At 43.9% G+C, this 14,576-nt stretch overlaps 1 protein-coding gene across 2 annotated transcripts in view; it reads left to right on the top strand.

The window, feature by feature from the left end:
• The window catches only part of ACO1 (aconitase 1), a 63,571-nt gene extending 52,706 nt beyond the window's left edge, over window positions 1–10,865 (top strand). For both annotated transcript variants that reach the window (XM_062208107.1, XM_062208106.1), the window contains 5 exons: window positions 90–232; window positions 623–770; window positions 5,165–5,287; window positions 9,070–9,255; window positions 10,170–10,865. In XM_062208107.1, coding sequence (XP_062064091.1) covers window positions 90–232; window positions 623–770; window positions 5,165–5,287; window positions 9,070–9,255; window positions 10,170–10,283 — 714 coding nt within the window. In that variant the 3' untranslated portion in view covers window positions 10,284–10,865. The remainder of the gene's footprint in view (window positions 1–89; window positions 233–622; window positions 771–5,164; window positions 5,288–9,069; window positions 9,256–10,169) is intronic.
• The last annotated feature ends 3,711 nt before the right edge of the window (window positions 10,866–14,576 follow it).

Raw genomic sequence — 14,576 nt, 5'->3', positions numbered from 1 at the left:
GTTGAGGTCCATGGGCCACTACTGTTGAGACTCCCCTGGTGACTGGGTGGGGAAAACCTGGGTAGACGCTGACTTGTATTCTTTGCTAGACTTTGGATCTGCAGCCCCCTAAATCTATAGTGGATGCCTATGTGCTGTTAAATTTGGGAGATTCAGTAACGACGGACCACATCTCTCCAGCTGGAAATATTGCAAGAAATAGCCCTGCTGCTCGCTACTTAACCAACAGAGGGTAAGTAGAAGTAGTATGAGTGAGACAGGAAAGACTAAAGGCAAAAATGGAGTGAGTGAAGCCAGTATTTCACATTTCAGATGCTGTCTTTGGAATCAGACTACTTTACTGCATAACAAAGCTAATCTAAATATTCTTTTTACAGTTCCTTCAGACATTTCTATCCAGTTTTGAAAAACTCCAAGTGATCCCAGGGGAATATAGATTTCCATCTTTCTCCAGCCCACTTCTCACTCTGCCCTCAGTTGTAGCTCTGGGAACAGCTTTTCTGCCTTGGAAAATAGTGCTTAGTAGATTGAGAAAAATGGTTAAGTTGGTGCAATATTATTTTCTTGGTATAAGCTTGTTTCATCTTTGCCCTAACATTAGCTTCTCTTCTTGTGATCTTAGGCTAACTCCACGAGAATTCAACTCCTATGGCTCCCGCCGGGGGAATGATGCCATCATGGCACGGGGGACATTCGCCAACATTCGCTTGTTAAACAGATTTTTGAACAAACAGGCACCACAGACTATACATCTGCCTTCTGGAGAAACTGTGAGTATTGCCTCTTCAGCTTCCTTTAGAAAGCAGCCCTTGCTGGGCCCTGGAGGCTGGGTTTACACCGCGACTTTGCTGTTGGCTTCCTTTCTTCTCAGTGCCATCCGACCTCTGGCTTCCTGGGGTCCCTCTAGCAGGTGCACACATGGGAGGGACTTATTATCACTGTCAAGAGTAAAACCTCTCCTTGCTTAGAGATTCTGCACCATGATTTAACTAAGTCTCATTTCTTTTGAGCTGATCCTAAAAAGTCTTTGTTCTGTGAAAGGGAAACTGCACACTAAAACAGTGTCTGTTGATCAAGAAGTGCTGCTGCAGCACTTTATTAGCATTTAATTTGCTGCATCCACTAGGAAGAGAAGAGCTATTAGGCTACCAGGGGCCTGCTTTAGTTCTGAAGAAGCCAGTTGGAGTTGGTCTGTTGCTGCTAGGACTGTTCCCAGGTGAAAGGTGGTGAGAGGCGGGGAAAGTCTGCAGGTCTGGGTTCAAGTCCCAGCTCCACCTCATAACCTCAGCCAGTTCCTTCCCTCTCAGAGCTTCTCGTCGCTTGCTGGTAAAGTAGGAATAATACCAACCCCACAGGGCTCTGAGGCTCAAAATGAAGTGGAGTGACATGTAAGCCTCCCATAATGTGTCCCCCAGTGTGGGAGGTCCTCAGATTCACTTCTCTTCCCGAGGACACTGAGAACTAACCCCCTGAGGGGTAACTCTGCCAACTTTCACTAACATTCCAGGTACTGTCCTAAACTCTTCGCATATATTGACTAAAGTTTAATTTTCAGTGAGGTAGGCACCATAATTGTCTGTCTTAACTTGAGAACCTGAAGTATAAAGAGGTCCTGTAACCCCCTAAGGTCACACAGTGGGAAAGTAGAAATTAAAACACAAGGAGTCCAGTCTGAAGTCAGTGGTCTTCACTCCCACACTTACTGCCTCATCCACAGCCGATGAACTGGTTATGTTTTTGTAACGCAGACTCTTTATAGATGATTGATGATCAGCAGGGCCTCGTCCAGTAGATACTTGTTCAGTGAATAGCAGGGATAGTAAAATATTCCATGAAAAAGATAGGTATTGAGTGATGGAATACCCAAGAGACAAAGGGGAAAGACTTGTGTTTGTGGACACTGGGGTCGGGGAAGGCGGCCAATAAACCGACAGTGTCACAGTGAGCACCACTTTTTCACAAGCCCTGCCATGACTTAGAACTTCTAGTCTGATGTTTGGAGCCTCTTTGTAAAAAAGGAGGCAGAGTCAGAGATGAGCCACAAGCTGAACTGCAGACAGAATTAGACAGAAAAGAGAAAGAAAACAGACCTCACAAAAAGTAGAAGAAAACTATCTGAGGGTTTTTTTTTTTTTTTTAAGTTAACTTTCTGTTGCTGTAAAGTAACAATCAAGAGACAAGAAAGAGCTCTGTAAATAAAAAAAAAAAAAAATTAAAGCACTCCCCTCCCTAAAATTTAAAGGAAGAGTTGGTTAGTTGAGAGAATCTTCTGAAATATAGAACAGAAAAATAAAGGGAAACTTAGAGAAAAAAAAGTCTAAGAAAATTAAGGACTAAATGCAGGAGGTCCAGCAAGGGGCTAAATAGAGGTGCTAAAGAGGGAGCAGGCAGAATGGAAGAAAGGAAATAATCTAAGAAAGACAAAAGAAGATTTACCCAACTGAGGGATATGAGAATCCAGATCAAAAAGACCCACGTGAATGCCTAGCCAGATGACTTACAATAACCCATTGCTAGTCGCAGTGTTGTGAAATTAAGAATGCAGGATAAGAAGAAGATCGAGAAACTGCCAGAGAGGGGAAAACAGCGTAAACACAACAGTAGGGTTTCAGAAGTGCTCCAGCCCTCTTGACAGCAACACTGGAAACTTAGACTGAGGAAAATGATTTGTACCCTAAAATTCTGTGCTTGTCCAGTGCGTTGAAACTAATGGGAGATTCAGATATTCAAACACTTAAAAAGTAGCCTGTCAACCCTTCTCTTCCAGGAAGTTCCTTGGAAGATGTCTTCAATCAGAATGAGGGAGTAAACAAAAAGAGGAGCTGTGGGGCCTAGGACAGAGACATGAAGGGACCCTCCAGGGTGGTGGCAAAGGATGCTTGCTCTGTCTCAGGAATACAGCATGCCTAGAGAGTTGTCGGTCTGAATTGAAAGTGGACCAACAGCTCCAGGAGTGACATAGATGTTTAAATGATACATTTTCCCAATAGAGAAGACTTGTATTTTTGTCAGCATCTGGGAATTACTGGTTAGGGGCATAGACACAGATAGGTATACCCAACAAATGCAAATTAGTAATTCTAATAGAAATTTTTAAAAACATCCTCAAGAGAAGGAAATCATAGTATATTAGATGGCTCAGGTGTAAGTAGTGTTTATATAATCATAATGACTACAAATCCCAACCATTGGCTTACCAAATGTATGTCATAACTATATTGACAGGTTGAGGAGAGGGAAGGTAGGATGAGGGGGCTAAGGATGGTGGTAAAAGGAATTAAATCCTCATCAAAGTATGAAGTTGACAGAGGATAACAGAAATGGAGAAGTCAAGATCTAGCAGCTTCAGTGTAATACCTGGAGACACAGAGGTGTGGTGTCAAAGAAAAAGCTCATTTTTCTGTTATGTTCTCTTCAGAGGAGAAAGAGCTTGCAAGGAGCTGTTGTTTTGTAACCCAAATGTTCAGAGCCCTCAGCATGGCTCATGTAATAGAAAAAACGAAATGGGAATTCTTGATTGCCTTAGTCCCTTTGATCTTGGGCAACAGGACTTGCTTTGCCATGCAGTTGTCAGCTCTATAGTACTTCCACCCCTACTCCCACCCGCTCCAGTATTCTTAATGTGTGAAGCTAACGGTCTCTGAAAGTATCAGGTAGGTAGGTTGCTTCTGGTCTTTGGAAGAATCCAGACTTAACTTGATGGAGCAGAAGTCAGCTTTTATTATTTTTGTAACATTTTTTATATTTATAAGTTTTGTCCAGCTGAGGACATACAGACCCTACCAAGAATGAAGTAACACAGTATGAGATTAACCACAGGCTCCATCAGATCTCCCACATTGGAATTTGTGGAAAACCTACTTGAGAATTTGCTTTCTTGAGCTCCTTTCAGTGTAAACACACTGTCTTTTAAGAGATTTTGTTCTCTGACTTACAGAGAAAGGTTATTGAATAATTGTGATTCTGAAACTCTTTTTTGTGTTTTTATTTGTAAGAGGTAGACAGAGCTCACACCTGCTGGTTCACTCTCCAAATGTCTGCCCAGCTGAAGTGAGGCCAGGGCCAGGAATGCAGTACAGGGCTCCCATGTGGGTACCAGGAACCCATTTATTTGGGCCATCACCACTGGCTCCCATGGTCTACATTAGCAGGAAGCTGAAATGTCACGCAGATGTGAGTGCAAGCATCTTAACTGCTAAACTAAACTCTTGCTCCTGAATAATTGTTTCATTACTCTGTGTGTTACTGATAAATATCAGCTCAAAGATTCAGATTTCCATGAGAAACAAATCTGAGGCTGTAAGATGTTTCTTACATAGTGGTTAAGAAGCTGCTTGGGATGCCCACATTCCCTACTAGAGAACCTGGGTTCAAGCCCTAGCCCCAGCTCTGATTCCAGCTTCTTGCTAATACACATCCTGGGGGTGGGAGGCCCAGATGATGGCTCAAGTAGTTGGCTCACTGCCACCCACGTGGGAGATGCAGATTGCATTCCCAACTCCGGCTTCATCTTGGCCCTGCTGCAGGCATTCAGGGAGTAACCTAACAAATAGAAGACCTCTCTCTCTCTGTCTCTCTCTGTCTCTCTCTGTCTCTACTTTTCAAATAAATAAAACAAATTTTTAAATTAGTTAATCCTTTCTTCTCCTTTATTGATTTGTGCTTCCATCCATGTTTCTACTATCTCTACCCTTGACCTGAATGTAGAAGGATGACTAATAAAAGTTTGCATTTCACATCGTTTCAGAACACATGACCTTTGTGTTTTGCTTCTCTGCCCAACTAACTACATGGAATCTTTAAAGTGAATTAACATGGGTGTGGGTAGGGCAGGTTTTGTTGTTGTTGTTTTGTTTTAATTTTAAAATGGTGTGGTCAAAGGATGAGAAAAAAACCTGATCTAGTTTCCCTTCCTCCCTGACGTGTAAGATTTGAATGCTTTTGTAAAACTGCCTTAAAGTTACGGCATTTCAGTTACACACACTTCAGTTTGATGAAAGAAATAGATCACAGTAACTGGAGCTTTTTAGCCCAGACAACCGATTCGTTGACTTTTCTGTTGATGTTGCGTTGACTTGGCTGTCTGCAGGCTCAGCAGGGCTCCTGCCCCGGTGTCCACACTGCTGCCCTTGCATCTCTGACACCTTCCTTTTCTCTTTCTCAGCTTGATGTGTTTGATGCCGCTGAGCGGTACCAGCAGGAAGGCCATCCCCTGATCGTCCTTGCTGGCAAGGAGTATGGCTCGGGCAGCTCCCGAGACTGGGCAGCCAAGGGCCCTTTCCTGCTGGTGAGTATGAAGCGGAGACATCCCAGAGGGCAGCTGCCCGTCTGAACTGGAAGGGGAGCTGGGGAGGTGTCCAGGCATGAATTCTGACACTTCATCCTCCAAGATGTTGTCTAAGAGCAAGCTCTGAAAAGCTTGGAGTGCTTGTTCATCCCTGCCGCTTGGAGGATTGGATTCCTTTTACTTAGTGAAGAGTAATAATAGAAAGTTAGAGTGGTTCCCTGAGATCAGACATTCGTATCTTAGCAATCAGGACTTGTGTGGTTTCCATAGGTCTGTTTTAGGGGGAGGGACTATGCGATCTCTGAAATTCCATCCAGAAGTCTCTATGCACAGGGAAAAGTTTCATGGTTTTTAGGTGAACCTAAAGAATAAGCCAGAGCTTCTGTACTGTCAGGTTCACAGAAGGGACAAAGGAAGGGGCTTGGGCTTTTTCAAGAGTTATTTTGGTGAGAAAAGGCTACAGGTGTCTTGGATAAATGGTGTATAGATTTTATGTAATTGCTTTTCACTGTCTGTGGAAACATTGTAGATGCTCAGTGAGAAAGGGAAGCTCTCTCTGCATAGCCAGGTGGCTCTACTTAGAGCCTGTACCTGTGTTAGGGTTTGATTTTGCTTTCAAGGGACTGTGCAGGAAGCAGGGAGCTTTTACATCTTGAACATTTTTTAAAAATATTTATTTATTTGAGGCCGGCGCTGCGGCTCACTAGGCTAATCCTCCGCCTTGCGGTGCCGGCACACCGGGTTCTAGTCCCGGTCCGGGCGCCGGATTCGGTCCCGGTTGCCCCCCTTCCAGGCCAGCTCTCTGCTGTGGCCAGGGAGTGCAGTGGAGGATGGCCCAAGTGCTTGGGCCCTGCACCTCATGGGAGACCAGGAGAAGCACCTGGCTCCTGCCATCGGATCAGCGCAGTGCGCTGGCCGCAGCGCGCCGGCCGTGGCGGCCATTGGAGGGTGAACCAACGGCAAAGGAAGACCTTTCTCTCTGTCTCTCTCTCTCACTGTCCACTCTGCCTATCAAAAAATATATTTATTTATTTATTTATTTGAACGAGTTACAGACAGGCAGGGGCAGAGAGAGAGATCATCTATCCAGTGGTTAACTCCCCAAATAGCTGCAATGGCTGGAGCTGGGCCAATCCAAAGCCAGGAGATTCTTCTAGGTCTCCCACGTGGGTGCAGGGGCCTAAGTACTTGGGCAGTCTTCTTCCCCAGATGCATTGGCAGGAGCTGAATCAGAAGTGGAGTAGCCGGGTCTTGAACCAGCGCTCATATGGGTGCTGGCTCTGCAGGCCATGACTTTACCTGCCAAGCCACAGTGTTGTACCTGCCACCCTCACCTCCCATCTTGTGCAGTTGCTTGCCCTGAGAGCAGGGAAGAATTCTGCCCGACTTTAATCCTCAGGATAGGGTAAAAATGGTTTAGCTGATGTCAATTTAAGTCATCGATGGCTTAAACAATTTAATGTGCTTAGGAAACACCGAGTTGATATCCACAAGTACAATAAAGTTGTGGCTGGCAGGCAGGCAGGCAGGCACTCCTCCAGACACCCAGACTGTGTCTTTAAACATCACACCTTTTTTTTTTTTTTTTTTTTTTTTTTTTTATCAGTTACTTTGCTCTAAATGGGGAAGAAAAGAAAGAGTCTCTGATTAGTTGGTAATCGGTCATAGACCTGTCTTTTCTGGAAACCACTAAAGGGAACCAGAGAAATTTAAGAAAAACAGAATGAGGCTAGGAAGGGGTTGTAGGGATAGCAGAAATGAGACCTGGGCAGTGAGCAGTCAGGAGGGGAGCTCTAGCATCTGGCGCCGAAGGGTAACTTGAGTCAGACCAATCTACAGAACTGCTGTATGCTCTGGCTGTCCAGGCAGCAATATGTACTTCTGCTCTGTAGCTGCCCAGCCCAGCTTGGGCCACTCTGCAGTGCTGGTCTGCACTGTCATGGAGGAGAGAATGGGTGGCTATGATTTCCACAGCCAGGGATGATGGAGATGTGTGTAGAAAGCATTCCTGTACATAATGTACATTCACACACATATGTAAATTACCACACAATATAGGTTATCCCAGAGTCAGCATATGTGAAGATGTACATACATGGGTGCTTCGAAAAGTTCATGGAAAATGCATACTAAGAAAAAACTATGCTTAACTTTCTTGAACCAAAACTGACTTTTTAATTTCATTTTCCATGAACTTTTTGAAGTACCCTCATATGTACATCTCTACAAAATACTGTCTTGAACCTGTAGTGGCTCTCAAATTTGGAAAAACCTATGGACTTAAAAAAAAAAAAAAAAGACCTGTGTTTGGATCTCAATCCCAGACAGGTTTCATTGGTAAGGGTAGGGCCTAGGCATCAGGATTTTCAACACTTCCACTGGTGACTATTCTGTTACGCGGCAGAATTTGAGAACCACTGGTCTGTAGTCCTGCTTCTCAAAACTTGTAAGAATCACTAGCCCCCTCCCACCACATACATGGTTCCTGTAAGAGATTGAAGTGCTGTGGAGAGCTGGGGCCAATAGTACCTCAGAACCTACATGTTTAAGTACGCATTAGCTATCAAGAGATCTTTTAGGATACCTTATTATAATTAATGTTAATAGTAAATGGGGAGTCCTAATTAACCCTGTTTTATTGGTAATTGTTACATATTGCCAATTATAGATTACCAATAAAATGTACTTTCTAGAGGTTTAATATTAAGACCATTCAATACAGTTTGATCCTTGAAACAGGGGCAAGCAGTACATAGTAGGTGATCATTTACTCTATCTGTAGTATGTCCTGAACGTTGCGTTTTTTAGGAAAAAAAAAAGTTTGTTACCTATTTGATAGGAAGGAGGGTTCCCATTCACTGGCTCACTCCCCAAGTGCCCACAACAGTCTTTGGCTGGGGCCAGAGCTGGGAGCCAGGAACTCAATCTAGGCCTCTCATTTGAATGGCAGGAACTTAATTAGTTGAGCCATCACAGCTGCCTCCCAGGGTCTTATTAGCAGGAAACTGGAACCAGGAACCAGAGGCTGCTGTTGAACCCAGGCTCTTCAGTTGTGGATGTCTTAATCACTAGGCCAAATGCCCACCCTTGAAGGTTGCTTTTTTTGATTAAACCTTTTGTATCTGCTGATATACCTATAGCAATTGAAAAATTCAAAGGAAAGAAGATAATTTTCTTTACGTTGTTTTGTGATGTGACAGTAGAAACATCAGTGTTCCCAGGTTGGTGGTAATGGAATGAGAATTTATTTAAGTGCTCCTATCATGTCTATAGGTTGCAGGCAGTCAGTTAAGACTAACTATTTGGTTGAATGTTGTGGCACAGCAGGTTACGCTGCAGCCTGGGATGGCTGCATCCCATATGAGTGCTGTGGATTGTGTCCATCTCTGCTTCAGATCCAGCCCTTTGCTAATGTGCACCCTGGGAGGCAGCAAATGATGGCTTGATTGCTTGGGCCCCTGCTAGCCCTGTGGGAGATCTAGATGGCGTTCCTGGCTCCTGGCATTGACCTGACCCTGCCTGGTTGTTGCAGAAATTTGGGGAGTGAAGCAGCACTTGGAAGATTTCTGTTTCTCTCTCTGTAACTCTGCCTTCCAAATAAAAATAAGACTATTGTATAACTTACAACTAGAGGATAACATATTATGGAAAAGATCAATGAGTACTGAAAAAGAACTTAGGTATGAGAATATTTGTGTCCTAGGAAGTCTTCTGTAAAGTTGCTGTGAATCTAAAGAGAAAGTTGGAACTGTGTCCAGGTTGTTACTCTCTGTGTTTATCAGGGAATCAAAGCTGTCCTGGCTGAGAGTTACGAGCGCATTCACCGCAGTAACCTGGTTGGAATGGGGGTGATCCCCCTTGAATACCTCCCTGGTGAGAACGCAGACTCCCTGGGACTCACAGGACGGGAACGATACACCATCATCATTCCAGAAAACCTCACACCACGGATGCATGTCCAGGTCAAGGTAAGCCAAGGCTTCTCCGTGCCAAGCCCCACTAAAAGAGATCCTTTGTAATCAGTTCTCTAGGAGGAATTTAGTAGACAGGGGGGAAAAAATTATTCAATGGACAACATTAACTTTTGGAGTCCTCTTAGCACCTTTTCTATGTATACTTTTACAGCCTGGAGAGGATGACACTTGTTGAGTTATTATTTGTTTATTCATAAAGTTATGGTAAGTTCCTTGCTTGCCTCCCAGTATCCATCAGCCTGCTGTCTGCCTATTCCTCCCAGTCTCACTCCACCCCCCCAGAATAGTGATGGAAACTCAGAGTAGGACATTTTCATATCACCTAGAAAAAAAAGTTACCAAAATGTAAAGAACAGATATATTCACCCATTCCCTGAGCTTCACTCCGAGCCTCAGGCTTTTATTTCCCGGAGGGGAAGGTGACAGATCCAAGGCGTGGTGAGGATGGAGCAAGCAAGGTGCTTTACCAGCCAGGCTGAGGCCAGTGCTGAGGTCTGCGTCAGGAGTGGACAGCTGGGCCAGCTGTCTCAGACAGCTTTAAGGAAACTTCTGCTGACCTGAGATGTTTCTGTCCACAGGGAGGCCCCCCCCCCCCAAGAAGGTTTAGAAAATTCCAGCCCAGTGTCACTAGAGACTGTTGGCCCAAGAAGCTATTTCTGGCTCTTGGATGCTTCTCATCTATCTCATTTGTTTGCTGCAATACTTCTCAAACTTGAATGCACAGAGGAGTCCCCCAGGATCTAGCTGAAATGCAGATTCTTATTTACCTGGTCTGGGGTGTGGCCAGAGACCTTGCCAGTCCTCCTGTGTTGCTGGCGTGTGGCCCACACCTGGAGTGGCAGGCTACAGTGCAGGCTGCCTGGGGTCTCGCCTCCTCCCTCAGCCACTTCTCTCTCTTGTCATCACAGCTGGACACCGGGAAGACCTTCCAGGCCGTCATGCGGTTTGACACCGACGTGGAGCTCACTTATTTCTACAATGGCGGCATCCTCAACTACATGATCCGCAAGATGGCCAAGTAGGCGCTCGGTTCTTAGGAAACCTGTACTTGGTGCTGCCCCAGGGAGAAGGCCCAGCTGCTAGCCAGCAGAGACTCTTCTGCAGGAGCTCTTTCCTGCCTCCACCGGGGGCTCCTGCCTCACAGATGGCGAGTGAGCACTGGGGTTTGGTGCCAATCCTAGAGGCACAAAACCAGAAGTTTCTACACTCTCTACTTTCCTCTGTCTTTTTCTAGAATTCCGAAGCTAGAACTGTGGGAATGTCAGTAGTGCCAGAAAGAAAACCGAGTTCCTTTTTAAAGTTACTGATCAGAGGGGGCTGATTTTTTCACTCTTAACTATTAATCTTGAGCTGAACACTAGCAGGTGTCGCCTACCCATTTTATTCCTGTTATCCTCTGCTCAATGAAACCTTTCCCTGGAGGGCCATTTTCCCTTGTTATACCAGTGTTAACTGACATAGGTAGATGAGAACTTTTCAGACTTCAAATCAGTGATTATGATCCCTCCATTTCCTTCGGAATCAATGATCCAGAAGCCTCGCAGATAAATCAGATGTTGAATTTTTTTGATTATGTACCTTTGATAAAAGAAAAATGAAGTTTTCTTTTACTGTCTTCAGAATTTTTTTCAGCGAGGAGACCTTTGGAAGTGGTTTGGAGGACAGACACAAGAACATTAATAATTTGCATTAAGATTAAATCTATTTTCAAGGAAAACTTGTTGACTTTGGAATTGAGTTGTGCTCTGTGTGTGGGTTTTTTTGGGGGGGATATTTGGAGCAGACCACATCACCCTTTTGCATGAATGAGCTTCGTGTTCTCCTGTTTTGACACCTATGGGAAGTGCTGGAGGGACAGTGTTGACCCAGGATCTTATTTGTGCTGCTTGGGAACTGACAAGAAGGAATAGTAGTAACTCGGTAACTGTAGCAAGGATGCAAGTATGGTAAGCAGATGATGGCTTTTTAGTGCTCTGGAGTTTATCTGCTCTTTTCCATCACTGAAGTCATTTCAGGGCATGTCCTAGTCTGCTCAGACTGTCATAACAAAGTACCACAGGCTGAGTGGCTTTAACAGAAATTTATCTTACAGTTCTGCAGGCATGAAGTCCAAGGTCAAGATCTAACTGCTTTGGTCTCTGGTAAGTTCTGTCTTCCTGGCTTCAGATGGCTACCTTTGCACTGTGTCCTCACGTGGCCTTTCCTGGGTACATGCACTGGGAGAGGGAGAGAGAACGGGATCACTGGTGTCTGTTACAGGTCAATAATTTCATGAAATCAGGGGATGACCTCATTTAACACACTTTTTACCCCCGAGGTCTCATCTGTAAATACAGCCAGTCGAGGCGGGGAGGGGAATGTCTGGACCTCAGCACAATAGTTTGGGGGTTCACAAACATTTAGTCCATAACAGGGCACCTTACCGTTTACAAATTCATCTTATAATTTTTTTTTAATTTTTTCACATTCTGATGAGATAAGGCACACCATGATAGAAGGGCAAGTATTATTAGTTGCACTGTACATATCAGTTTAAATAACAAGTCAGATGTGGTAAGTAGAAGTGGCCAGAATTCAAAGCTAATTTTTGGAACTGAGAGCTAGAGATTATCCTTTCTAAAAATCGGCACTTGGAATGTATGAAATTATCATGCCTTGCCACAGGATAAAACCTGTTAACTCCTTCCCTTCTTGATTTTGCCTCTCTGAAAGCCAGCCTGCTGCCTGTCTTCCTGGGCTCTCGGGCTGTGGGCCTGATTTCCAGTACTCTCGGGGGGAGGGGTCCCAGGCTGCCGGAGAACACAGCATGAAGGAAGTCAGCCTGCTCCACTCGTGGTAGTTCTGTCTGAGCCTAAGCACAGCCCAGCCAGTATGCCTGTTAAGGATTAAAATTGAGTCAGTGTTTTGTGGGTGGTTTTTTTTTTTTTTTGCTTTGTATATTTTCAAAAATTTTAGTTGACAAAAGTTATATTTGCTGCATACATGATGTTTTGAAATATGCATATACTGTGGAATTGGCTAAGTTAAATCAATTAACGTGTATTACTTCATATACTGATTTTGTGGTAACAGTTAAAATTTACTCATAGTGATTTTCCAAGAATATATGGTTATCAACTGTAATTGCCAGTTTGCACAGTAGATCTCTTGAACTTGTTCCTCTAACAGACACCGTATCACTTAACATCTCACTGATACATTCCACCCCCTACCTGATAACAACCATTCTGTTCTCTACTGTGAGTTTAAGTTTCTGGGATTCCACATTTCAGTAACATATGGTATTTGTCCTCTGTGCATGGCTTATTTCACCTAACAGATTGTCCTCCAAGTTCATCCATATTTTCCCAAATGACGAGGTTTTCTTCTTTTTAAAGGCAGAATAGCGTTCCATTATGTGTGTACCACATTTTTCTTCAGTTATTTGCTGATACTCAGGCTGCGTCCATATCCTGACTATTAAGAATAACGCTGCAGTGGACACAGGAGTGCTGACATCCCTTCTTCACACTGGTTTAATTTCCCACTGCTGGGATCGCTAGGTAATATGGCGGTGCTACTTTAACTTTTTTAAGGGACCTCATGCCGTCTTCCGTAATTGCTGTGCTCATTTGCATTCCCATCAGCAATGTGCAAGCATTTCCTTTTTTCTACATCTGCATCTATACTTATCTTTGGTATTTTTCATCGTAGCAACTCTAACTGGCCTGTGAGGTGATAAGGTCATTGGGATTTTAATTTGCTATTGGCCATTTTTCTATATGCCTCTTTGCCATTTGTATATTGTCTCCAGAGAAATGTCTATTCAGATTCTTTGCCCTTTTTTAATAAATATAAGAAAACAGATTTCATGTATTTCGTAGATACAATTCTAAGACATTGAGTTGTTCATTGCTATTGAGTTGAGTTCCTTATATATTTTGGGTACTAACCTTTTAAATCCTCTTGGCCTTTTTGTTTTTATAACAGTACTGTACTGCTTTGATTACTGTAGCCTTGTATATTTTGAGGTTAGTGTGATTCCTCCAACTTTGTTCATTCTGCTCATGATAGTTTTGGATATTTGAAGGCCTGTGGTTCCATATAAATTTTAGGATTGTTTTTTCTATTTCTGTGAAAAATGTTGGAAATTTGATAGGAACTAAATTGAATCTGTAGATTTCTTTCAGGTAGTATAGGCTTTTTAACAGTGGATAAACATGGGATATTCCTCCTTTCATCAGAGTTTTATAGTTTTCAGTGCACGTGTCTTTTGTTGAGTAAATTTATTCCTAAGTATTTTTGTGTGTATGTAGCTGTTGCAAGTGGAATTTTTTTTTCTTGATTTCCTTGTTAGATAATTTGTTTTCTCACCTATAAAAACACTACTGAGTTTTTTTTTTTAAGATTTTATTTATTTGGCCGGTGCCACTGCTCACTAGGCTGATCCTCCGCCTGTGGCGCCAGCACACTGGGTTCTAGTCCCGGTCGGGGCGCCGGATTCTGTCTCAGTTGCCCCTCTTCCAGTCCAGCTCTCTGCTGTGGCCCAGGAGTGCAGTGGAGGATGACCCAAGTGCTTGGGCCCTGCACCTGCAAGGGAGACCAGGAGAAACACCAGGCTCCTGGCTACGGATCAGCGCGGTGCGCCGGCTGCAGCGCGCCGGCTGCAGTGCGCCGGCCGCAGTGGCCATTGGGGGGTGAACCAACAGAAAAAGGAAGACCTTTCTCTCTGTCTCTCTCTCTCACTGTCCACTCTGCCTGTCAAAAAAAAAAAAAAAAAAGATTTATTTATTTGAGAGGTAGAGTTACAGACAGACAGAGGTAGAGACTGAGAGAAAGGTCTTCCTTCTGTTGGTTCACTCCCCAAATGGCTGCAACGGCCGGAGCTGCGGTGATCCAAAGCCAAGAACCAGGAGCTTCTTCCGGGTCTCCCACATGGGTGCAGGGGCCCAAGAATTTGGGCCATCTTCTGCTGCTTTCCCAGGATATAGCAGAGAGCTGGACTGGAAGAGGAGCAGCCGGGACTAGAACCAGCACCCATATGGGATGCCAGCGCCACAGGCAGAGGATTAACCTACTGCGCCATGGGGTCAGTTGTAATGACTTTTCTTAAGTATTCTGAATAACCTTTTTTTTTTTTTTACTCTACCTCAAGTTTGGTCAATGTTTCTTTTCCAAAAGCTCTTAGTTCCAGTGACCCTTATATTGTTTTTCAGGTCTCCATTTATTTTTGCTACAATCTTTATAATGTCCTTCCTTTACTGTCTTTGGGCTTACTGTTTTTTCTCTTAACATTGGATTGTTTGAGGTCTTTATTTTTTAATAGAGGTGTTTAA

The sequence above is a fragment of the Lepus europaeus genome, chromosome 12, assembly GCF_033115175.1.
Source record: "Lepus europaeus isolate LE1 chromosome 12, mLepTim1.pri, whole genome shotgun sequence".
In the NCBI taxonomy this organism is placed as follows: domain Eukaryota; kingdom Metazoa; phylum Chordata; class Mammalia; order Lagomorpha; family Leporidae; genus Lepus; species Lepus europaeus.
The sequence above is the reverse complement of the archived record's forward strand: the minus strand, read 5'-3'. Positions and strand labels throughout refer to the sequence as shown.